General features: G+C 37.6%; 2 protein-coding genes across 3 annotated transcripts in view; one reads left to right on the top strand and one right to left on the bottom strand.

The window, feature by feature from the left end:
* The first annotated feature begins 4,911 nt into the window (after nucleotides 1-4,911).
* On the top strand, nucleotides 4,912-7,282 carry h1m (linker histone H1M). Its single transcript, XM_084115504.1, has 5 exons — nucleotides 4,912-5,049; nucleotides 5,140-5,420; nucleotides 5,514-5,631; nucleotides 6,780-6,826; nucleotides 6,914-7,282. The coding sequence occupies exons 1-5, from the start codon at nucleotides 4,968-4,970 to the stop codon at nucleotides 7,175-7,177; spliced, it is 792 nt and encodes a 263-aa protein (XP_083971630.1). The 5' UTR covers nucleotides 4,912-4,967; the 3' UTR covers nucleotides 7,178-7,282.
* Nucleotides 7,283-18,054: 10,772 nt separating this feature from the next.
* ephb4a (eph receptor B4a) overlaps nucleotides 18,055-26,038 on the bottom strand; it is a 46,361-nt gene continuing 38,377 nt past the window's right edge. For both annotated transcript variants that reach the window (XM_084113518.1, XM_084113519.1), the window contains exons 10-17: nucleotides 24,818-24,882; nucleotides 24,601-24,714; nucleotides 23,866-24,113; nucleotides 23,182-23,397; nucleotides 22,904-23,053; nucleotides 21,918-22,111; nucleotides 20,137-20,295; nucleotides 18,055-19,306 (exon numbers count right to left, since the gene is read on the bottom strand). In XM_084113518.1, coding sequence (XP_083969644.1) covers nucleotides 19,198-19,306; nucleotides 20,137-20,295; nucleotides 21,918-22,111; nucleotides 22,904-23,053; nucleotides 23,182-23,397; nucleotides 23,866-24,113; nucleotides 24,601-24,714; nucleotides 24,818-24,882 — 1,255 coding nt within the window. In that variant the 3' untranslated portion in view covers nucleotides 18,055-19,197. The remainder of the gene's footprint in view (nucleotides 19,307-20,136; nucleotides 20,296-21,917; nucleotides 22,112-22,903; nucleotides 23,054-23,181; nucleotides 23,398-23,865; nucleotides 24,114-24,600; nucleotides 24,715-24,817; nucleotides 24,883-26,038) is intronic.

The following is a 26,038-nucleotide window of genomic DNA, read 5'->3' on the forward strand; positions in this document are numbered from 1 at the left end:
TCTTACTGGAATGACTGGAATTCAATATTCAGTAATTATTATATTTTGTTTTATGTAAAAATGCATGGTATGTCCTCATTTAGATAAAGGTAAGTAATGGCCTGTTCAAACCAAGGATGATAACTATAACAATTTTTAGTTCTATAATTTTAAAAGTAGCCTATAGTATAGTAGAGTCATCACCACAATTATAACAAAAACGGCACAAAGAAACAATATTGTGGGAATCACTTTCAGAGTGATTTTTCCTTTGCTGATGAACAATAAAATCATTGACAGCCAATCAGAATCAATCCTGCTTTAAAGAACTCAAGCATTTAAAGTGGTGGACGACAAAACTGAAAGATATCATGTGTTGGACACTTATATTGTTATCGCTATATTTACCTTTTAAGTTATCATTCTTAATGTGAACAGCCCATAAATTTGTGTTTTTTTATATATTTGAATTTTGAAAGTTCAGAACATTACTGTGGATATGTGTAGAGAGAGAGAGAGAGAGAGAGAGAGAGAGAGAGAGAGAGAGAGAGAGAGAGAGAGAGAGAGAGAGAGAGCTATGGATAAGAGTAATCTCATCTGGGGAGTGTGACATGGCTCTCGTATAAATGGGTTAAAAAAACACCAACACACACACACATATATACACTCAAGCTCACAATCCCTGTGATCTGCACAACACGTGTAGCTACACACACAAGCACAGTCTGAACTCAAATCATACTCAGTCACTGCACAAACACACACACACACACACACACACAAACCTAACACAAACGGCACTTACTGAAGGACAAACAGTCATATCGTAACCAGATGTTGGGAAAAATCAAAACCAAATGATCCGGCCTTGAACGTGTGTGTGCACAAGTATGGAAACTCACACGTGCACAAGACACAGCTCTACATGTCCACAGTTATGAGTTAGCATGTGTTATAATCACTGAACAGAAATGGAATAATAAACAGACAGACAGATCACACCATGATCATATTAACTCATGATGAGACAAAGGCCAGAACACTCCAGCTCATTATAATATTAATCTGGGTTTCTCTGATTATTCATCTATCACCAAGTCCAATTCACTGTTTGTAATTGCATCAGAGTGGCTGTGTATGTTAAGTTATGGTTAATTTCCCAGCTTAATTCCAAATGAAACAAAATGTTCTCTTTCTTTTTCTTTTTATCTTTCTTTCTTTCTTTCCTCACATGGCAAAAGTTAATTTGTCTTTGCTGAAGTCAATTTAAAGGACCAAAACAAGGTAGTAAATCAACTTTAATAAGACGTTCTGGATGCATGGCAGTTATTTGCACACGGGTTGAGTTTTCAAAGAGAAGTTTAGGCGTTCGGTCAACTTGCGGTCAGTGTTGAGGAGGTTTAAGAATTTATGGTAAACTAGTTTCTGACAAGAATAATTGTAAACAGAGAACAGAAAGGATGAGGTGTTACAGGGAAAAAAAAGAGAGAACAGAAGGAAGCAGTGACTTTTTTTCAGCAGCCTTGGTTCCAGAAATATTTTCTTTTTCCAAATTAATTTTCTCCAAAGGGACTTCTAACAATTCGTCAACAAAAGAGACTAAATCAGCCAGCTCCAGGGTGAATCATAACATTAGAACTTTACAGGAAGGGGGAAAAAAATGAAAATGAAAAAATAATAAGACAAATCGAACTTTGCGAACTTTTATACGCCTATGCCTATATAAAAAAATAACAAAATGTTATTAATGAGAGAGTGCAAAAAAAAAAAAAAAAAAAAATCTAGGCTACTTTTCCTTCAAAACAAGTTTTTATCCAAATACACTTATATAAAAAAAGCCTAATATTGATTTATGTTTTAGAGCTGTCGAGGACGGATTTTGCGGAAAATTGCATATATATATACGCCATTAACACGTGCGTGTAGGCTAACGGTCACGTCACTTCATTTCGGTTGACAGAGAAAAGTAGCTCTGGCTGTGGGTAGCATGAAACTACATGACAGTTTGTTTGAATGAGAAAAATTGGCCATGGATCATTTAAAACGGCAAACTGACCAGTTGTAAAAACACAGAAACCGTTATTTATGTGTCGATCCATCCGCTCTAATGAGATCGTGTATGTGTTTTTTACAGTCGCGTTTCTTTCCACCGAACCTCATTCATCCGCGCAGAGGAGCAGAGCCGAAGCACAACCAAAACAATGTTCTTCCGCAAGACGCATGCAGTTTTAACAACTAGAGGCCCAAAAGTTACATCTTCCCCGTTTCACAGACAAGGCTTAAGGTAGTCCCGGACTAAACTGCATGTTTGAGCTTTTTTAACCGAAAGCAACTCGCACTTATAGACCTTATGCGCCAGAGAAACGAGGGCGCCGCCATCTTTAGAATATTTGAACTTCCGTTTTTGCGGTCGCTCTGTATATTCCTATGGCATTGCTGTCCAGGAGTAATTAGCTTTTCAAGTGGATTTACTTAATGTAAAGTTAACGAAAGTTATCATGAGGATTGTAATGTTTAAAGCAGATGTCTTAACAAATGTCAGTAGACCGGGAAGATTTTAAAACGAGCCGTTCATTCATAAATACGCAATATCACTGTGAAAATACAGACCGGAAGTCAAAAGACAACGAGCGCAGCGGTGAAAAGGGGCGGGGCTTCATAAGGTCTATAGGGGAGAGCGGGGCACAACCTAACACATTTTGGTTTTGGCTCAATTATAAAAAAAATAAAGTTAGATTAATCTATTTTTTTACACAAGCAACATACACATCTCTGCTACAAATTAACACTTAAAGTTTTTTTCTAGGACCTACCATTTTCGTACAGTTGCACTGAAAGTGACAGAAGTGCAAATGTTACAACTTACTCCACATGCAGGGTTAACTGTAACAGACAGAGGGGTTGTAAGTTGTAACACTTGTGTGTAACATACATAATTCAGTACTATTTTATCTGTATAGTTTGATATTGTTTGTACATCTGTATAGATAGATATCCATACATCCATCCCTCATCCAATCATCCTTCTAATATGGATCAATATCATGGATAGAGATATAGGAAAGGGCTGCACAGTTTTGCATTAAATAAATAAATAAAAGCATAAAATATTGTAATTGCTATTGAATTATATTTGTGTGTGGCAGCTGCATGCAAAATTATTATTATTAATAATAATAACAGTAATAATAATAAAAATGAGTTCAAAATCAGGGTTTATTGCATGAAAAACAGACTTTTTAAAAGTGATCAAATCATAGTAAACAATACTTTGGCATTTAAATTCCAACATTGTTTGTGAAAGTCCAACAAAGTTAAATGTGGCAAAATAAATATATAAATAAATACTCAAACCTGAAAAGTTGTGTGGCTCCCTGTTTTCATTTCATTATCGTTGTACACTTGGCGGGTTAGTTGTAATACTGTGCTACAACTAAGCCTGCTGTCTAAAAAATAGTTTAAGCATAGCTAACAGTTGCTATGTTTTAGCCAACAAGACAGTGATTAAGGTAATATAAAGTTAGATTTGGTGACGTACACACCCAACTCAGAAACCGAAAAAAACGTATGATGAAAAAATGACTGCATGGTGTCAAAACACTCTTTGTCCAGTATCTTCAAGAAGTCAAAACTTTCCTCAAATCCACGGGAGACCGTCTTCTGGCAGCGAGAGAAAAAGAGCGGAAACACAACTTGCTTGACCCTGACTAACTATGTAAAAGGTCCATGTTACATTTAACCCCGCGTTAGTTTGTGCCCCGTAATCCCCTATATCTTAATATGCCAGTGCCATTGTTTTGCCTCAAGATGCACACCAGCAATGCACTTTTATAAAAGCTACTTAAATGTCCTAATTGTACTAAGGCCTAATCCTGGTTTAATCTAAGCCCTGTCTGTAAAACCAGGCCATATGTAGCTTTAACATGCTTTATGCAAACTGCACACATTCAAAAGTTTGCAAATAATCATAATTTTTTACTAACCCTAAAAGATCATAATGGGATCAATTGAGAATCTACTGGATGAACTGTGCATATAATTACACACTTTATAAAATGTGTATGAAAGAATTCCAGAGGCAACACTTTACAATAAGGTTTCATTTGTTAACATTAATGCATTAGATAACATGAAATGACAATGAACAATAATTTAGTTTTACAGCATTCAAAAATCTTTATTAATGCTTTAGTTAATCGCAATACAAACATGAACTGCTTTTGTGTGTTCGTTCACAGTGAATTAACTACTTAAAAAACATTTATTTAAAAAATGAGTAAATGTTCAAATTAAGACATAAATGCTGTAGCAGCGTTAGTTCACGTTAACAAATTTAGGGTATAGGCTACATTTACACGACAAGATATGCTTAAAACGGAGAATCCGCGGACAGACACCGTCAAAACAATCCCCATTCACGGATCCACGAAAACGCTGCATTCTGCTGCCAGGCCGGTAGATGAAACACTATTGAACATGTGATGCGCATATGTCATCGTTTCCACAGATGTGCATTTTTGTTGTTTACATGGAGAGTTTTCAAAAACTTGCACTTTGAAACCCGTTCCCAAAATTTTGCGTTTTCAGGCACACAAAACGCTGTTGTCGTGTAAACGAATGGCCAAAACAAATAAAACAGTTTCTAGTTGAAAACGGTGTCATGTAAACAGTCCCTCAGTTTACTAATGTCCACATTCCAGAGGAAAATACTCATTAATCCTGAATCTGTTTCTAATGGTCCTTCTAAAAGCTCTTTTAGGTTGGAAAGGAATCAGTAGACATTTTCACTTCAGTTCTGAGCTAATTATTTCTGGCCAATCACGTTAATGTGGCTAATTAATTGGGAACAAACGACTTGATGATGAACAGGTGACAGACAACAGCAAAGCATGCTTTCCGTGGATAAAACACACACACAAGCTGTCTGGATTCATGCTGGAGTGAATTGAGTGGGTTTTAACTTTATTGATCTTTAATTTGATTTTGAAATGCCTCCTAAAAAAGCTTCTGCAGCACCGACTGCCACGATCCCAAAGGATCCTGAGGATGAAACTATTGACACAAAACCAGGTTTGCAAGCAGTTTTGTGATGTTTATCAAATAATAAAATGTTCCTGTTTTATATTTGTTGTAGTATGACTTGTTTAAATGTTGTTTAAGATGCTCCTGAAAGCTCAAGCACTAAGGCCGCTGGACGCAAGGTTTCTCCGCACCCATCCACCATGGAGATGGTGAAAGAAGCTCTGAAAGAGCTGGACTCCAGAAAGGGTGTCTCCGCTCAAGCAATCCGTAGCTACATCAAGGAGAAGTACAAGACCGTGGATGAGACCCGGCTGAAGTTTATGGTGCGGAAAACCCTGAACAAAGGCATCGAGACTGGTGTGTTTGTGAGACCTGCGAATTCTGGGGCAACGACGACAGGTGCTCAAGGGCGCTTCAGGGTAACTTCCATTTTCTCTTGCGCTGTTCTATGAATCATTGTTAGGAATTTCAATATAACATAATGCCTGAATGGTCACCGTGTCCTCTATCAGATTGCTGCCAAGACCAAAGCAAAGGAGGCAAAGGTGCAGTCAAAGGAAAACGCTGATCCAAATGTGCAGAAAGCATCCAAACCTAAGAAAGCCAAGGCAACTAAAGCCAAGGGTGAAGGTAAAGTTTAAGTAGGCTATTAAAGCGTTTTAAACTTCTTTCAAGTCATGTTTACACTAAAGTTAAGAATTGTTCTAATTCTAAGAGAATTGCAAGCATCCACAATGAATGCAGAGAGTAAAGGTGTTCTTAGGTTCACTTGCTAAGCTTTTTTTGGCAGTGGCTATGTGAAAACGGCTTTTTTTTTTTTTGTTTACGATAGATGCTTTTTACACTGTTTAAATGGCGCTATATATATATATATATATATATATATATATATATTATATATATATATAAAAAAAAAAAAAAAAATCTACACCAAGTTTAGTGACCATGGCAGCATTTTCTTAGAATCTATTCACTATTTTTATGTAGTAAATGGCATATCGCTATGTAAACTAAATAAAAATGGCAGTACTTTCTTTGCAATAAGTGTAAATAGTTTAATGCTATTTATACTTGCAATTGGTGGCAGATGCTATTTGCACCTCAGTGTTGTACGTTTAACAGTATGCTGTGATAACGGAGTTAGTTTGAATATTTCAATTTATTTATAAAGCGCGATTTTTAAAAACAACTGCCGTTGACCAATGTGCAGTACAAAATAAGTAACCATTAAATAAAATGCAGACAAAGACACAAGTAAACAACAAAGACCGAACTCATGAATTATAAGCCAGATCAAATAAAAAAGATTTTAACTTTGATTTAGAAATGGATATTGTGGGAGCAGTTCTGATTTGAACAGGTAAACCTTTCAAAGTCTCGGTGCAGAAAATGCCCGTCACCCCTCGACTTTAGTCTGGATTTAGGGACCACTAAGAGCCTCTGATTGGTAGACCTAAGAGCTCTCCCTGGTTTAAAAAGCCTCTGCCAATAGGTGGGCTATTTGCACTTGGTGTAAATAGAAAGTCCTTTTCTTTCTTTATATTAATCTCAATCTGTTGTTGTGCTGTGGTTATGTTGACATCACTGCAGGTTGCACTTAGAGTAAACCAATCATTGTGGTCCATTGGTGTAGATGTGTTATGTTTTTGGCGTGAACTGGTCTTGGGACTGAAAGCCCTTTGTGTAAACCTTGTCTATATAGAATAACTGCTGTGACAACTATTTTAGTAATGTCATGAATGCTTCAGTCTTTTTAATGGTCCCCCCTCCCATTCAAGGGACAAGCAAAGAAAAGAAGCCCACGAAGAAAAAGGAAGCCACAGATGTGAGTTGTCTTATTTTCACCTTGCACATTCTCAGCTGTGAAGTCAGAACGCACATCCACCCTCTTTCTAACTTCTCTTTCTCTTAGGATGCTAAGCCTAAGACGCCTGAGAGTGACGCCACCGCCTCAAAGGTGGCCCCTGCGAAGAAGCCAAAGGTGAAGAATGCTGCAGGGGAGGGTGGACCGGAGCCCAAACCCAGCAAAGCTAAAAGAGCCTCTAAAGCATCAAAAGAGGGAGCTGAGGAACCAGCCGCTAAGAAAGGAGGAAAGAAAACTGCAGCAAAGGCAGAAGAGGGCGAATCTGGAGAGAAAGTCGCTGCAAAAGCCCCGGGGAAACGAGGAAAAAAGTGATGCGTGGCCTTTTTACTGTTTTTACTCATTGTGTAGTGACTTTTATTCAAGCACTTGTATACCAAATAAAGCTTTTTACGTATGTTCAAGATGTCATTGGATCTCATTGAGCTAGTTTGGTGGGAAATGAGTGCTGGTTTAAGGCTCTTTCAAAGGCTAGGTTGATGGCTGCAATGTTAGCTGATGGTTAACCAGGTTCATGGTAGCCTATTACACTGGCTGTGTCCTAAATTGCATAGTCTGAGTACGTGCTTATTTAGAATAACTCGTTACCACAAAAGTACATTTCTAAGGCTGTTTAGACCGATGTACGTAATTGTTTACATGACGTGCACTACTGGTGAAACCCTTGACGTGTGTTTAAATGATACATCCTAAGCCCTTGATCCCTTGGAATCTGCTATGTAGCTTTTTTTTCTTTTTTCTTTTCCAAGGGACTGTTTGTTTTTTATTTAAGGGGCTACCAGAAGAGTTTTGAGATCTGTAGTCAAAATAGACTTGACCCTCCCTTTGCAAGAAAATTATTTTATGACCCTCAAATGACTGTGAAGAAGGCATAACCCTTCCCAATAACTTGATTACTTTTATACTGGTTTGCGCTTGGCAAATATGTTCAGCTTTGTTTTTTAACAACCATGACAAATGACTTAACCTCTGCTTTCTCCTCTTACACATCACACTCCACTGTTATGGTGGCCATTTCAGTAGATTTACTCACTAACATTGTTGTGGAAACACAAGCATGGAAACTAAAATGTGCTAGTATCGCGCTACAGCGCACATTCTATCAGCTGCAGTTCTGGCGCCTCAGTCCCAATACTGTAAAACTCGACGTACATTCACATCACATGTTAATGCAGCGGTAGAGTTACTCACAGGACACTGCACTTATTCGCAAAGTTCATTATCATTATTTGCTCGTGCTTTAAAGCTTTTCCGGGTAAACATTTCATTGGCGTTCTGTTCTGATATGATGCACTTTTTCTGAGCGCGCGCACTAAACGGCGCCTAACTGGATTTTTGTTGAGTCAGACCCATTTGCTAGCGATGGGGGGTTGAGACTGAGAGAGCTACATGGAAAAATATGCACAAAACAAGCCACTTTGAAATTTTGCTGTTTTAATGAATAAAAAAGTTGGATGACCCTCCCCTCAACAAAGAATAAAGACATTACCCTCCCCTATTTACCTCCGGTGGTCCATTCCATAAATACCAAACGGTCCCTAACTATGAAATAGTTACGCACCATTCTATAGGCCTGTGTATGATTGGGCTGTTAAGTTAATATAAAAATTAAAAACACAAATGTAAATAATATAAATTCTGTTAATGTCAACGTAAGGTACAAGTATTAAATGTCAAAATAACGCCAATATCATACGCTAGAGTTGTGTGGGTTGGGAGTACATGAAGCGCGATCTGCTGTGACGTCACAATCATGGTCTATGGATCTGCCTGAAGTGTACAAATTGAGGGGTCGAGGGTCTGTCCGAATAAACTAACCTCATCTACTTGTTGAACGCACTTTAAAATGGCGGTGGGTATTCTCTGTGGGGAAGTGCTCGAGTAAGTTTCCGAGTGTGTCTAAAAGTGGAGTTAAATGTAGGCTATGAATGCACTGCATTCACCATTCGCACTTCACTGCCATTAACAAACTCTCCCGTGGCCTTGTGGGAAATAAAGTGGCCATTGTATGTGCACTTCAGAATCTCGCCGGATGTACTAGGTCATCTAGCTTTTTGAGTACTGTGAATTCAGATGTACTACTCATAATTTATTATATATATATATATATTTTTTTTTATTAGTTTTTTTATTTATTTGCATACTCTATAGTAGAGAAGTGTTTTATTTCAGATGCAGCCAATGTTTAAAAAAACTGTTTATGGTTCTAAACCCAGCAGCTGTGGTTGCCAACTTTAGCTAAAAAACAAAATGCATTCAAAATATTTTAGTTTTATAGATTGAACTTGAATTTACAGTATTTCATCATCTGAAATGGTGTTTAACATGGCAAATTGTTAAATTATCCATACAAAATAAATGTTAGCATTTAGCAAGTAGCCCTCAAATAGTTTTCATTTAATCTATTAGTCTGTGTTTAAACTGCAATCACTGTCAATCATCTTAATTTTTGGTGGGACTCACGGAACGATAATACAGAGTCTACCGTTGGTCATCTAGCAACGAGGGAAAAACAACTTCTATTCAAATTCTTTCAAGTGAGCAACGAATACTCTTTATAATCACTGAGTTTGCCTTTTAGCACTTTTGGTTCCATTTGTCCTGAAGTTAATGGGTTTTTGGTTAGATGCCTGAATTAAGGTCTGTATACAGGTGAAACTCGAAAAATGAGAATATCATGCAAAAGTTTGTGTATTTCAGTAATTCAAAATAAAAGGTGAAACTAATATATTTAGTATATATAACTATATACATATGCATGATTATACTTTTCAGAGGGCCGACATTTCTGTATTTAAAATCCTTTTTTTAATTGATTTCATGTAATATTCTAATTTTCTGAGATTTTGAATTTGGGGTTTTCATAAGCTGTAAGCCATAATCATCAAAATTATAACTTTTGCACGATATTCAAATTTTTCGAGTTTCACCTGTATATAGATATATATTCTTTTTTTTTTTTTCTATGACATAAAATACATCAGTAATACCCCCTTGTGCTTTTAAAAGCTGTTAAGTGTCTTGAAAAAGGTGGTTTCTAACAAGTGTCTAAATGGGACTCCAAAGGTTTTCGCACCAAACGAGTAAACTCATCTACTCACTACACGCTTTCACAACCTCATTGTTTATAATCACGTTGTTGCATACTATTCTAACTCAAACTTTCAGAGAAAATGTGTTTGTTTGTTTTAATAAATACTGAAACAAGGTGGTGATGTTGAAGTCACGTGACCGTGGTGCTCTTTGTGCATAGCTTTTTACCTCTGCCGTTTATTAGTCACAGAGATTATTTCCTGCAATAATCCATAAGTCAATGGAAAAATTAAGCAAAAAAATTATCAAAGGAACCAGGGTGATGCCAACTTCTGGGTTGTCCGACAAAAAAAAGTCATGCTCTATAGTTTTAATTGAGTGCGTTTGAGGGTGCTTAGTGAATCACACCGATTTTCTCCATGTTTGATGTAATTGGCTGTTCGCTATTCAGGTCACACTTTCCAGTGCACATGCTATTGAGATAATTACAAACTCCTGATGAAATCCCGAGGTAGTTTGTAGCAAGTGTTGTGTGGCCGCTGGTTTTTGTCAAGTCAAAAACAACTCCTTTGTAAGACAGGCTTCTGCAGGACTAGTGTGGGTTTTTACTCAACAGGGATGTATGTTGATATCTTCATGCTATGTTTACAAGGATAAAAAGTATTTAGGCTTGCTAAAGCTGATCCCGTATCAGAGTTTAAAACCAACCCCCCACCCAGGTTAAGGGAAGGCCTGAGCAGTCAAGACAATCACATTAAGACTTGCTGATCCGCAGGAAAGACACCCGGATCAGAGGTCACCTGACAATGAAATTCTTCTGGGACTGAGACTGATTGTGAACGTTTGGCCCCTTGAGGGAAGTTTAATAAGACAGTTTTAACTGTGCAGTTTCCACCACGCTCGGGTCCCCGAGGGCCTGCGGAAGCCTGGGGCGAACGAAGGGCCGATTCAGGCGAAAATCCCTCTGATTACCCTCTCATTAGTGCACGGCTCCCAGCCAGGTGAAATCACTGAGGAGTGGGATGGTGGAAGAGTAGAAGAAGAGGAAAAACAGACTAAATGACCGCAGGTGGACAGAGGGAGGACAGGAAAACAGATTGATGAGGTGGATGTGTGGACAAGGAAGATGGATTGAGGAAGTGAAAACAAATGGAGTGATATGAAAGAGGACAAATAGACCGGGCTTTAAAGTTAAGACAGACTGATTGAAAGAATGATAGAGGTGGGCAAACACTAAACCGTACGCAGACTGAGAGAGGCATGGACAGATTGATGGAGGGAAGGAAAGATAACCTCAGGCTGAGAGAGAAGCGAAACATCTGAGCGTGGTCTGCTGTTCTTGAAATGCATGTGATGTTGAAGGACTCTTCCGGTGTGTGTGTGTGTGATGAGCTACTGTGAGATGAGGAAGGGCTGTAACCACCGTAGACAAGATCCCAGCAATAATCAGATATGATGCTTTTGATACTGATCTGCTGGATTAAATTATGCAAAACTCTGCTTGTTGGTGTTAAGATGACAAAATAACATTTTAGGATAGTCTGTCTCAGTACAGCGCTTGTCAGTGTCAAACTGACTGAGATGGCCAATCAAATCAAAGAAGGCGGGGCTTACTGTTCATTGAAGTTAAAGGTGAATTCCAGCATGACACTTCAGTTTTAATGGTTAAAGAGTGCAAGGTAAGATGTAAGTAGCTAAACATTTAGTATTAGACGACTTTTTCATGAATGAAGTGTGAAATGACCGTCAGTAATATCCAGTGATTGAAGCTATAAAATGTTTTGTCAAATTTCACATTTTTGAATGGACCCATTTCACAGACTGATACATTTCCACAGTCATTAACCTTGTAAATCTAGCAATGTTTTATATATATATATATATATATATATATATATATATATATATATATATATATATATATAATGTACATTACATGTTACACTACACTTTGTGTCATTGATTACACTGGTCATCTGATCAGTAATGAGTGTTTTGATATGCTTTCCTCTTTTGTAAAGTGCTAGAAATGCATATTGCATAAAATGAATATTTTGTATTTTGTATTTGTTGTAGTTTCTGTTCACCAGTTCACAAGTTTACCCAGCTATGACAACTTCCACTTCTGAGAAATGTTTAAAGGGTCCATTATAAATGTATAATTTACGTAGGCTAATTCATGTAATCCATAATTGAATGTGACATGTTTTCGTCATATTAGGCATACGAGCAAGAGTGAATGTGTGCATATTTTAAAATAATAACTTGGTTTGGCCATCCCAATGTTCAATGCTTACGGCTTTGATTTGTGGATATGACTTTATATAGCAGGGGGAAAACGAACTAAAGACATGTCACAATAATACACTTTCATTGGATGTAAAAAAAAAAAAAAAAGCAGAAATGTGTAGCTTGTATTTTAATAATGTGTACCAGATAATAATGTGAGCTATTGAATTATAAATTGTCTAGATGAGCAAAGGTCTTTGGATGCCCAAACAAAACAATTTTTAGGACAGTTAGGAAGTAAGAGTACCATCTCTTGCTTTTCAGGCCAAGCTTTCCTGTTTTCTTGCCTCCCCATCATCAATTTGTATGCTGAAGTTTACCTGGTCACTATTATGCTATATCCTACCGGTCAACTCGCACTGTTAAAGCTGAGGGCCCTCTTGTCTCTGGCAGTTGTGCCCAATGTCCCGGTCCATAATCCAGCCCTGCTACATCATCTTTTTCTTTTTTTAAGTAGGACTACTTTTCTAGGCGGATTAATTTGAGACTATACATTGGCTGTGGTGGATTTTTTCCTGTATTACAGAGCAACATTTTACACAGATCAGAAATCGTAATTGTTTCTGTGTTAATCAGCAGTGTCTCAGATGCTGTCCTCAAAGCTTAACTTGTATTCAACTCGGAAAATTATTTTAACTCTTATAATGACCAGCAAATCCCCCTAAAGCATGGAATGTTAATAATACACACACACACACACACACACCCCTTATGGAGTGTCTGGTTTTATATCACTCTTATCTCCGTCCCCTCTTCAGTCAGGTCTACCCATATGCTTCACTGCACACAAGAATGAACAAGACATAAAGAGCTGAGTGTTCTCACACACACACACACACACACATCTCTAATAGGACAGACCTCTGTCCTTATCTTCCCCGTCGTTCTATAATGGATGGCCATTCACACAAAGGTCACATACACACTCTGTCAACACTCAGGCACCAGAGACGTCCCTCTGACAAGTGTGTCACACACAGCAGTATACACTAAACACACACTAAAGCACAAGAGAATGACCTCCTATAAAACAGACCAGTAAAACAAAGAGACTTCAAAAACTAAATTACAGCACTTCAGTTTGTTCGTCAACGTTTGCCGAATTTTGTGAAACAACTTCGTTGTTGTTTTTTTAAGCCCATCATTAAGTGAGTATCCTATACTTAATTTACAAAAGTGTGCTTAATTGACAAAGACTATGTTTTTATTTCCCAATCCCCTTATTTTTGTGTTCGTGCAATGAATTTTATAGAATGATTTCAGTTCCATTAGCTTTCTAGTTTGTGCCACAATACTCCTCTTAGAAACTGTTTACAGCTGGCATTAAGATGCGTTTTGGTCGATCAGATCACAAGTGGACGACGCTAAATACTGGTGTAAACGGGGTCTAAAACGCTTTGAGCTTGTCCACTTTTGAACACTTCCAGAGGTAGTGGAAAACACATTCGACCGGATTGCTTTCGTAGTGTAAACGCTCATGTGGTCGAGTGTGTTCAAACCGCCACAGAAGACCGTCTACTCTCCGTCTACTGAACTAATGCGTGAACATTATGGGAAGAGCTCTAGCCAGACGGGATTTAAACTCTGTCGGCTGGAGACACAAGTTTGGTTTGAAGATGAAAAATGTACCAATCACAATGTTCTCTCATCATTCCTGATTTCTAACACACACTCACAGTGTTCGGCGTGATCTTGCGTCTGTCAGAGCAGAAACTAAAGCTGATGCTCTCCGTATGTTCTTCTGTTGTCTCCGGTTGTGTTCATATGTAAATTGTGTGTATTTTGTCCATTAGATGGAAAGAAGATCTAAAAAAAAAAAAATAGATATTACCCGCCCATAGACCCTCCCCTCGAGAAATCAGGACAGAAGTGGTTGAAAGTGGACAAAAGAGACGGATTAAAACACCAGGTGTAAACGGGAATTTGTCTCCTCGTCTACTTGTGATCCGATCGACCAAAACACATCTTAATACCAGGTGTAAACAGGACCTTAAAGACCTGAACCTGAAATGGTTTTGGGGAATAACATTTTCATTCCTGTGTTGACCAGAAATGCGTAGCCCCTATAGCATCCGTTAGTTTTCTTCTTCTTCTTCTTCTTCTTCTTTTTCTTCTTCCCCTTTTCGTGGGAAAATTATGAAATTTGGCACGCTTAATGGGGTGGGCAGGAATAATCAGTTTTTATATTATATAATATAAGCAATTTAAATATCAACTTTTCTTTTCCTTTTCAACCCTTTGTCCTAAAATTGAAAACTCTGTGTGCTTCATTACCATGATTTGAGGGTACAACAGAGCCACATAATGAAATCTGAAAAATTGCTTCTTTTTTTTTTGCTTATAGCTTGTGAAATGTTTGACAGAAAATATGAATTCCTCAGGTCATGCTGAATCTGTTGACACCAATTTTGCCAGAATTGGTCAAATCATCCATCCACCATTTAAACATTTGATGTAAATATTGATTTCCTTTAACCGCTTCAACACACTGGCACGAAATGTGGTAGGGATCATCAACAGCATGACCTCAAGGTATCTGAGAAGTTCAATGTCAGCGCCACCTAGTGTTCCAAAGACATACGCCTTTTCACAACGCTTCAAAATATTGTCTTGGTGTTTCTATGTTCCTTGGTTCCTGTATGGATTATTTTTCTCCAACTCCAACTACATCATTATCACTGATCATAAGCAGGACTGCTAGCATCATCTCAGCACATTATATAGATGAACCTTATGAACATTCATTTTACTCTTAAATCATATCCTTCGGTTTCACACACTGACTATCAAACACATCTATACCGAGCTTACCTAACTAATAAATTACTAAAGCCACAAAATACTAATTAAAATTTTGAAGGCCATGCTAGCTTCATGATTTTTCCTATTGCAGTATCTGAACTGAAATTGTCAGTGGATTACTGTCCCTTTTAAAATGTAGTTTGGCATATAAAACATACTAAATTGGTTATTGTTTAAGCATGAGAGTTGAGAACTCAACATTATTCACAGACACTTCATTGGGGAGCTTACTAAAGATGGGAAGTGCAGCTTTTTGGCTTGAGTAATGACTGAGGAAGATGATAAGTCCATATGCGAAGGAAGAGAGGAGTGTGCTGACTTCTGTCTTTTGTCCTGCAAAGGGATGCATGGTAAGAGGAGAGTCTGGCGGGCATTGTTTAAAGACAAAGATTGGAGTAGGGGGTGGGGTGGGACACTTGAGGAATGTGCTTTGTGTTCTTCCTCGAAAGATAAAGGCTCCTGGAGCAAACAGACACGCAACTGAGACAGACAATCATAGACCCCAGAAACTCAGCAAAGCAACATGTAATTTACTAAAGCATTCAGAAGAGCTTACCATAATAAGGACAATCATAATCTCTTAACCACTCTCCCGCCCTAATAATACGGACTCAATATTAAAGCTATTTGTATTTGACATAAGGCTTCTTGTTTCAGTTTCTTCCAGATGAACAACTTGGTCCACATAGGTTTCAAATGCAGCCTAAAAAAAAAAGAAAAAAAAAAAAGCTTTTTAATGTAAAAAAAAAAAAAAAGCGGTCATCAGTCATATTTCATTCCAAAATAAAAATAAGAAAATTAAATTTTCATGACAACTTCCCAACCCTCCAACTAATTACTGTGATGCAATTCTCATAATGCAGATATTTTTCTTCTAATAAACCATATGCATTATGAATATTGTTATTATTAGTGTTTTTTGTTATTTAATTTATATTATTAGATTTGTTCTGGGCTATGTTTACACTTACAGCTGTTTGTCAGTAAAAAAAAAAGAAAGAAAAGATAACCGACTGATTAAAAAGTTTCTTTAGGGGAAAAAAAAGATATTGGTTTAACTAATTATTGGTGTTTCTTTAGTCAGGACACAGTGATTTTCATTACTCTGTTTCTGTAATGGGAGTCTAAGGATAATTATCTTTGAGAACATAGATAATTATCTATGAAAATTAGAAATAACTTTTAAAAAGTAAAACATTGAGGCACATCACATTAGAATTCCAGGGGGAAATGTTTATAATCGTCTTTAAGAGAACGTAAACAATCTTAAGTATTCTAAATTACTTTGTGTCTATATGCAAATCATAATTTATTATCTCTTGATTCTAGGATTGAAAGTGTACCTAAACACATTTTCATGAGACTAACCAAATACCACTGCGTCTGAGACATGTTTGCAAAGAAGGGATGGATAAACTTACAAACAGACGTGCAAGGAAACTGCAGCATGGGAGGAAAAAGAGAGGAGGCGAAGTCAGAAGAAGGTTTAAGTCAAGGACATTTTCAAGGAGTCTTGGGAAAGAACTGGTTCTTTCTTCTGAAGGGATTGGGGACAAGAGATCCATTGGTAAAGAGACACAGATGGGGGAGGGGGAGGGGAACTCTAAGCCCCATTCCCAAAATCTCACTCGCACCTCTGCCGAGGAAAGAAGGTCATTGTCTCTTCAGGGAGGAATGCTTAAAACAAGAATGTCCAAGAAATCGGATAACCCCAAAACAATTATGGAAATATGCATTCAGTAGGTGTGTGTGTGTGTGTGTGTGCAGACAGCAGCATAGTCAGTCACAGATAAAAGGATCAAAGAGGAACACGGGAGAACGGGAAGAGAGGAAGAATTAAAAGGGTCATATAAAATTTGCATTCATTTCGATTTTTCTCTGAGGTCGACTTTAATGTTGAGAGATTTATGTGCCAAAAACATATTTAGTGTGTCATGACCATTTTCCACCCTCTCTCTGAACCTTAGAATTAAACAGGCTTCTTAATTCAAGATTATGTTTCTGCTGTGCCTTGACTACATATGTAAATGTGCCCTTCACCTTGAGTTTGTTGCCCCATCTTTCAATAACATCCTCTTTTTGCAAATCTGCATTACATAGCGAAATTTTCACAAAAACAACCCAATCTGGTCCTTTCAAATGGTTAAGATCAAACCAAAATTATCTCAAAAATAAACAGCCACCCATTTCCAACATTTTGGACACAGCACACAGGAACATCACACGCTTTGACAGACTTTAATACTTCTAATCTTATCAAAGGCTCTTCTGGTGTTTAGGAAAAATTGTATTTATCATTCTTCTTCCTTACTTCACATGTGCAGTCACATTTACCATTGTTAGGCGAAGTTTCGCTGATGAAATAGGATAGGAAATCCAGGCGATTGGGAATTTCCCCAAGCATATTTGGCATCAGCAGGTTCAGGTTGGTCACGTTGAGTTGCCATGTTGAACAACGAAAGCTGAATGGTATGAAAGTGACTTCAGTGTGAGCTGTGCTTTATACATCACTACACTATTCATAATAAACAATGGACCGTTTATTCATAATAAACAACCGGAGACGACAGAAGAACATACGGAGAGCATCAGCTTTAGTTTCTGCTCTGACAGACGAAGATCACACCGAACGCTGTGAGTGTGTGTTAGAAATCAGGAATGATGAGAAAATTGTGATTGGTACATTTTTCATCTTCAAACCAAACTTGAGTCTCCAGTCGACAGAGTTTAAATCCCGTCTGGCTAGAGCTCTTCCCATAATGTTCACGCATTAGTTCAGTAGACGGAGAGTAGACGGTCTTCTGTGGCGGTTTGAACACACTCGACCACATGAGCGTTTACACTGAAAGCAATCCGGTCTAATGTGTTTTCCACGACCTCTAGAAGTGTTCGAAAGTGGACAAGCTCAAAACGTTTTAGACTCCGTTTACACCTATATTTAGAGTCGTCCACTTGTGATCCGATCAACTTAAACGGTCAACGGTCTTAATAAACTCTTTATAATCAAGTGAAATTTGTTTCCTTGTGTTATTAAACATAGAAGCAATCAAGAAAGAACATTTTAAAACTAGACTAAATGTATACATTTTATTGTAACAGAAACACAGATTACACTGACAAAGAAACTGAATCTTTTTACATAAATCAAGATATATTTATACAAAAAAAAGAAGAAGAGGCAACAGAATAAAAGTCCCTGGTTTGTTCTTGTGGATCTCCAATGTGAAGACCAAATCCTCCTACCCATAAACCCCCGCGTGGTTTGAAAGGGTGGCTTTTGAATCTTGTGGTTAGTTGATGATGAACACCAGCTTCAAGTTGGTGAGTCAAACCAGCACAACATTCCTGTAATAAACAAACAGTATGGCACGCGTTCAAAGGTTGTTTCGAGTCTTTCAGCCACTCATAAAACAACAGACAGTCTTTTATTTGGTCTCTTTTTAGTGCCACTCAAGTGTTGCAGATCTCTACATATGTGTGTGTGTGTGTGTTTGTATAAGCACGTATGTTTCGCATATTTCGTTCACCAATGGAACCTCTGCCTCGTGTCTTTCTCCTCTGAAAAAAAGTGCTAAGACTTTTGTGCTCATTTTTCTTATTGCTGCTCACACACACACACACAGAGTGCATCCTTTAAAAAAATACCATTTTCCTAGCACTTCAGCCACGTAGTGTGTATCTGTGTGTGTGACCGTTCGCGCACAACACATCCTTAAAATGAAGGATCAAAAGTCGTCATTAATAATCACTTGTATCCACATTCTTGCGTTATAAAGATCATATGTCTCGTCTTATGCTGCATTTTCCTCCTTCAGTCTCTTCAGTATCAAAGTCTCCTTTAGAAAAATACTCTGCAGAAATGGAAACACGTCACTGTCTTTGCATTATGATGCCAGAGCAAGTCTTTTCTTTTGGATTACATCACATGGCACCCCGAAATGCTGAAAAGGGTGAGGTAACATCCCGTATGAGACCCGTTTGATATCACAAATGAAGCTTTGTAATATTAGTGGTATTACAGTGACAATTCCCACAGGTTTCCTGGACTGGTCCCCTTTAGGTAGTCTTGGAAGCAAGTAATCAATCTTGATCCTTAAGTGACCCGGTAAAAAGGAAGTAGAAATGTTCCTGATTGTGAGTGGACAGGTTACATGAAGGTTCTCCTGCAAACTCGACAAGCGTTTGCATGTGTGTGAGTGTGTACGTGTCACTCAGTAGAGCACATTCCCTGGAGTTTTGTTCTGAATCCCAAGAGCCTCGATGCTGGACAGAATCTTCTTCTGATGACCGGCCAGAGTTATTCCCAAACGCAGCAGATCCCTGAGACACGGAAAGAGAGAGATAAACAACAGAATTAGCTTTTAAAATAACAGCGGACATGAACACAGAAAAGCTTATATTATGTTGTTTGCATATGTAGAAATAATACATTTATATAAATATACACTACAATTCAAAAGTTTGGAATCAAGTATTTTTTTTATTTTTTTTTTGTGTGAAATAAATTCATTTGAACTTTTATTCAGCAAGAATGCATTACATTAATCAAAAGTGATACACTGTTCCCAAAAATTACATTTTTAAATAAATGCTGTTCTTTTAGATTTTTCTATTCATCAAAGAATCCTGGAAAAAAAAATTAAGCACAGCTGTTTTCAACATTGATAATAATCAGAAATGTTTCTTGAGCATCAAATCATCATATTAGAATGATTTCTGAAGGATCATGTGACACTGAAGACTGGAGTAATGATGCTAGAAAATAGTTATTTTAAATTGTATTTACATTTTACAATATTACTGCTTTTACTGTATTTTTAATCAAATGCAGCCTTGGTGAGCAGAAGAAACTTATTTCAACATTCAACATCGTACCGACTTCAAATATAATAATATAATATAATATAATATAATATAATATAATATAATATAATATAATAAAAGTCCTTTTTATGTAGTTTCTTTGTTTCTATTAAGTAAAATTATTATTTTTTTATTATAAATTTGATTGTGAATTCGTTTATTTCCTCTTCACCAAAGAAGATGTTTTTAACCTTCCTTGTAATGCAGTTGTATTTTTCCAAATTTGCTCTCTATTATATCTGTATTTCAGTGAGTTGTTGGATGAAGGTGATAGTATCTTCACTCACTCTGTGTTGATGTGGGCGAGCAGCTGCATGGACGTGTAACCGGCCTGTAGAAAACTCTCCTCGTAACGCTCCATCTTAATGGCCCTGAGCCAGTCGCCCACTGTCCCACAGGATGAGGGCGTCAGAGGGGAACGCTGGTCCAACAGAGGGTGAGAGGGTCTGAGGAGGAACACAGGGGACTGTTAAAACGCATGTAATTGCCCATATTAAGATGACGTCTTGAGTCAGCCTGCAGCAACACAAATCTAGAAAGGCTGCCAACTAACAGCTTTCCCTTGAGGCGAGGGGGGAGGGGAGACCAAAATGTGACGGACAGATATGAGCCCAAACTGAGACTTGATTGACAGACTGACAGGCCAACATGCCGAGAGGGGAGGGGCAAGACTAACATACAAGAGCCCATACTGTGAGCTAATGAAATGATGGACGGAATGAGATCTGACTAAAGCTAAAACAGACACTTCTATGTTCTTGATTGACAAGCATTGTTGGGGCAAATGCATTACTGTAATCGCATTACTTCTCCTGTGACCAAGAAACGTTTGAACTATTTTTCAGTAATCATGTTTCTGCACAACATTAACTCTTAATTCGCCAGCGGTTTTGAAAACAATTGTCAGTCACCGCAAGCATTTTTGATCATTTTCACAAAATTTTCTGAATATTTTGTTGTATAAATATCTGAACATGCATTATATTTTTGTATTATAATAACACAGACCTCTGCTTTCAAACAAACAAACAAACAAAAAACCTGTTTTATTCTAGCTTCATGCATTCTTTTTTTTTTTTTTTATCAACACTTGAATGTGGGTTAGTTTAATAAAAAAATCAACATTTTGAACAAAAAGCTGAGAAAATCACAAAGACTACATCTGGAACAGATTCAGAACGATGATCAAAACACAGATGGAGTAGATCGAGTCCATCAACACCCCCAAAGCTTCACAGCCCTGTATCTCATCCTGGGTCGACATTTCATTCAGTAACATTAGGCAGTTTTGATTTATATTCTGTTTAATGTTGGTGATCACGTTATTTTACATATGCATACGATTACTTATGATATCATTTGTTTCTGCTTCTTTTCGCATGTGCTCTGATCAGGAGATTCAGTACTCTTTCAGAAGATGCGTAATAGCGCCCCCTACCGTACAACAGTGAAAAAACAGAAAGCCAGAAATTTCCTCAATTGTTTTGGTTGACATGGCAACATAAAACCAATAGAAATACAACTGACAATTGGGTAACGCTTTTATTTGAGTCCACTTAAGACATTCTACAAACAATATGTAACTACGTCAACCAGCAGTCATTAGAGTATCAGTAGTCTGTCAACTCAATATCTGCTTTATTTCTGATTCTGATATATAATATCTGTTTAATTTCTGCTTTAATAACACATTATTTTGATGCTTCCCCCAACAGACATTCTGCTGGCTATAAGTGACTTTGAAACTACATGTCAACTTATTCTACTAACACCTAACAGTCTACTAATACTCTAAAGAGACTTAGTTGACGAGTTACTTATAGTTAGAAGAATGTCTAAAGTGGACTATTGAAATGTAACCGAAATATGAAATGTCCTAACATTTATTTGATCCAAAATAAAGAAATCAGTGGGCAATTTGATGCACGCTTTTCATAGTAATTTTGTGTAAAAAATAGAAATTGTTTGCAAGTTAAATTTTTGTTGTTGTTGCTGTATTCGGCTGCAATGCTCTTTGTAATAACAGCAGAAGTACGTGATATGGAAGCGTAATGGATGTGAAACTCACCCTGCCCCCTCTTGGGCGGTGATTTTAAGTGAGGCAGGGTTGCGGATTAGCTTGTCGAGTGCTGAGACGATGTTGGAAAAGCGTGGCCGTGCCGTCCGCTCCTTCTGCCAGCAGTCCAGCATCAGCTGGTGCAGGTATGTGGGACAGTCAGGGGGGGGCGGCAGCCGGTAGTCCTGCTCGATGGCATTGATCACCTGATTGGGTGAGACAGATTGCGTTAATAAGCGCAGGAAGAAAGAGAGGAAGTGAATTGAGAATGCAGGATCGAAAGAATGTATTAGTGAACATATACGTATAATGCATAATGTCAATATTAGCACTTTTAAGATGTTATTTTTTGTTTCGGTCAGATTAGGTTGATCGTTTGTAATGTACACTACCATTCAAAAGTTTGGGGTTGGTAAGATTTGCTTTTTGAAGGCTACATGTATTCAATCACAAATACAGTGAAAACAATACAATAGTGGAATATTATTACGATTTATTTAAATATATATTTTAAAATGCAATTTATTCCTGTGATCAAAGCTGAATTTTCAGCATCATTACTCCAGTCTTCAGTGTCACATGATCCTTCAGAAATCATTCTAATATGATGATTTGCTGCTCAACATTTATGATTATTATCAATGTTGAAAACAGTTGCTTCTTATTTTTGTGGAAACTGAGATGCATTTCTTTCAGGGTTCTTTGTTGAACAAGAGTTCACAGAGTGAACAGCATTTATTGAAATGTGAATTATTACTGTCACTTTTGATCAATTGAATGCCCTGTTAAATAAATCATACATACCGCACACTTTTTGAACAGTAGTGTAACTTAAAGCAATATTTGCAAACATTTTGACTATTTGCATACCAAACATAATTATCAACCACTGCAAATGGATCATTTTCTGTATCACCGCTCTATCATCTGCTTTAATCTAAAGTAAAGCTGTCACAATATTAACCAAACTGTAATCATATTAAAACACAAACACTTACATCCTGGTTGCTCATGTCCCAGTATGGTCGCTCTCCAAACGACATCACTTCCCACATGACGATTCCGTAACTCCACACATCTGATGCGGAAGTAAATTTCCGGAATGCAATCGCCTCGGGCGCCGTCCAACGGATGGGAATTTTACCACCCTGAAAGAAGCAGCAGATCAGTTACGCTCTGATAAATAATGGAAATTAAGATCATGATGCACGTGTTGCATTCCCCCCCCGCCCTAAAAATATTGAGTCCGTGTGAAGTCCCGAGCCTTTGCTCTCACCAGTGAGCTTGTGTATGTAGGATCAGAAGAATTCTCTTGCAGGAATCTCGACAGCCCGAAGTCGGACACCTTGCAAACCAGGTTACTGTTGACGAGAATGTTCCGTGCGGCAAGATCCCGATGTACGTAACTCATTTCGGAGAGATACTTCATTCCCGATGCGATGCCGCGCAGCATGCCGACTAACTGTATTGGAGTAAACTGGCCATCATTGAGCTGGAGAGAAACAAAGATCATGTCAGAGAGTCCTTGTGTATGAGAATCACTGGCTACGTTTACATGCACAACTTTAGTTTCTGAATTCATTCCGATCGATGAATCCGAACGTAGTGTTTACACGAACGCTAATCATGTGATCAGATTAATGTGCGCGTTTATATGTCACAAGCTTCAATCTCGGAATATATTTTTTTGACAAGTCCTTTCAGTTTCGGTTTTCAATCCGATCAAGTGTTTACATGTTCTCTCGATCGGATTAGAAAAGGAATAAACCACCCCTTTCAATCCGATCGAAATTTCATTCGGATCGAGCTCAATCGTTTCGAATAAGGTGTTTACATGAAGGCTTTTCAGTTCGATTGAGCCGTCAATCCGATTACTAATGGATTATTTGGTTCCATGTAAACGTAGCCACTGAGATGTTACGTCAACAAACACGTACCACTAGATCCTACGCATACTTACTCTCAGGAAGGAGTCCAGAGCTCCGTTCTCCATGAACTCTGTGAGGATCATGACGGGACAGCTGGCTGTTATTATGCCTTCCAGGTGGATAATGTTGGGGTGCTGGAACTGGCCCATGATTGAGGCTTCGGAAAGGAAGTCCCGCCTTTGCTTGTCTGTGTATCCACCCTTAAGAGTTTTAATGGCGACATAGTTCTCCTTCTTCCCAGGAATCCTCAGCCGTCCCCGACAGACCTCGCCAAATTCGCCTTGAAATGGCAAAACAAAGCACCCAATTTTTAACATTTTTTTAGTCCAACCAAGTTGCGACTAATAAGAAAAAAACATTTTCGTGAAATCTCTTAGCTGTGTGTTAAATATCAAAGACTTTGCTTTCTGTGCGAACATTAGTTAACTACATTAGTTAACATGAACTAATAATGAACTGCACTTATACAGCGTTTATTAATCTTTGTTGATGTTAATTTCAACATTTACTAATACTTTATTAAAATCTTAACAGTTGTTAATGCACTGTGAACTAACATTAACAGCTGTATTTTTATTAACTAACGTTAACAAAGATGAACTAATACAGTAACAAATGGATTGCTCATGGTTAGTTCATGTTAGTTATTACAACTAATGAACCTTATTGTAAAGTGTTACCGTTATATCTTACAAATGACTGAAACCGAATATGTGACTGTACTGTGTGTCCAAATGAAATAAATGTTGTGAGGCAGGAAGACTTACCCGCCCCAATAACCTCTTCGATTTTGACAAATGAGACATCAATCTCCTTAGCAAACTCTCTCACGGCCTCATTAGGGTCCTCGTAAGTGAATGGATCAATGTAAACTTTCACTCCTTGGAGAGAAAAACGTGTCCGTTACTCCATTAATCAAAATCAAAAAGCCACAACTTAAACAGAGTGCATAATTATAATAAGACAAGATGTTGCAGTGCTCACCTTGACCCATGAGATACTGGCCATTTTTATCACTCAGTTCTGGATCTTTGAAATGATTTTGCTTCCTGTGAACAGAAAAGGAAAAATTGGATATGAATAAGTAGCATTACATAACATTCCCAAATATGTAGGTCTTTCAATGGTAAACACTGGTGAACATGCACAAACAACAAAACTAGTTTTAGGTTTTTAGACATTAATGCCCAGCAAAACTCTAATTACATTTTCAAGGATTGAGGAAAATCCCATGGCAGCATGACGCACGCTTCAAGCTATTTCACAGCTGAGTGAGTTGAAGTTTGACTTAAAGCGTTTAGCTTTTCAGTTCAATCCGTTTTTCTCCACATCACAAGTCACAGACTGCCTGACGCTGCATGCTAACTGCTGGTTTGGTGCTAGTTTAGTGGATTTATCATGTCGTTGGCCACTTAGCAAGGTCTTTTTTGGCTGCTTGACCACAGGAGTATTGCTGGTTAAGCTAGTTAGCAAGTCTGGTTGGAACACCAGCATACTAGCATCCGAAACATGCTTGTCTCTTCAGCAAAGTTGGGTAATGTTAAATAGCTAACTTTGAGTATGACTTTGAAGAATCTTATGCAATCTTTCAATGCAACAAAAAAGTGCTTGGAAATGATGTTGGACAGCCGCTGTCTGAGATGTTTAGGAGTAATTTGCTTTATGCCTTTACACACACAGGTTTAAGCGGGAACTGCCGATCCAATATACTGCTTCTGGGTCTCACTGACATTGCTAGAAAAGGGCAAAAATAAATGCACTGTATTCATTGCATGGCCGCCGAAAGTACATTATTGCCTCGCTTACGGTTTCCCAAACTGGGGTTCATGGGTTGATAAAAAGCTAATGATTAATAAAATGGAATGTAACATTAAAATGGATGGTAACACTTTATTTTAAGGTGTCATTGTTACACTGTAATTATACATATTGAGTAATATAAAGTAACTACATGTACTTACTATAGGGTTAGGATTAGGCTTTGGTTTAGGGTTAGTTGCATGTAATTATGTATAATTTTTCTGTAACATATGTAACAATGACACTAAAATAAAGTGTTACCAAATAGATAAATATACTGTAGGGCTGCACAATTAATCTAAATAAAACTGTAAATGTGATGTAAATCAAAGGCTGGAATTTAAACAAGTAAATCTAATAATCTCGAGGGTTTGAATTTTTGAATTATTTAAGACATAAATATTA

This window comes from Abramis brama, assembly GCF_963993115.1.
Source record: "Abramis brama genome assembly, chromosome: 5".
NCBI classification, from domain to species: Eukaryota; Metazoa; Chordata; class Actinopteri; order Cypriniformes; family Leuciscidae; genus Abramis; species Abramis brama.

Coding starts and splice junctions, on each gene's coding strand:
- h1m (XM_084115504.1), top strand. CDS start 4,968: ATGCCTCCTAAAAAAGCTTCTGCAGCACCGACTGCCACGATCCCAAAG. Junction 5,632..6,779: donor AACTAAAGCCAAGGGTGAAG/GTAAAGTTTAAG, acceptor CTCCCATTCAAG/GGACAAGCAAAGAAAAGAAG. Junction 6,827..6,913: donor AGAAAAAGGAAGCCACAGAT/GTGAGTTGTCTT, acceptor TCTTTCTCTTAG/GATGCTAAGCCTAAGACGCC.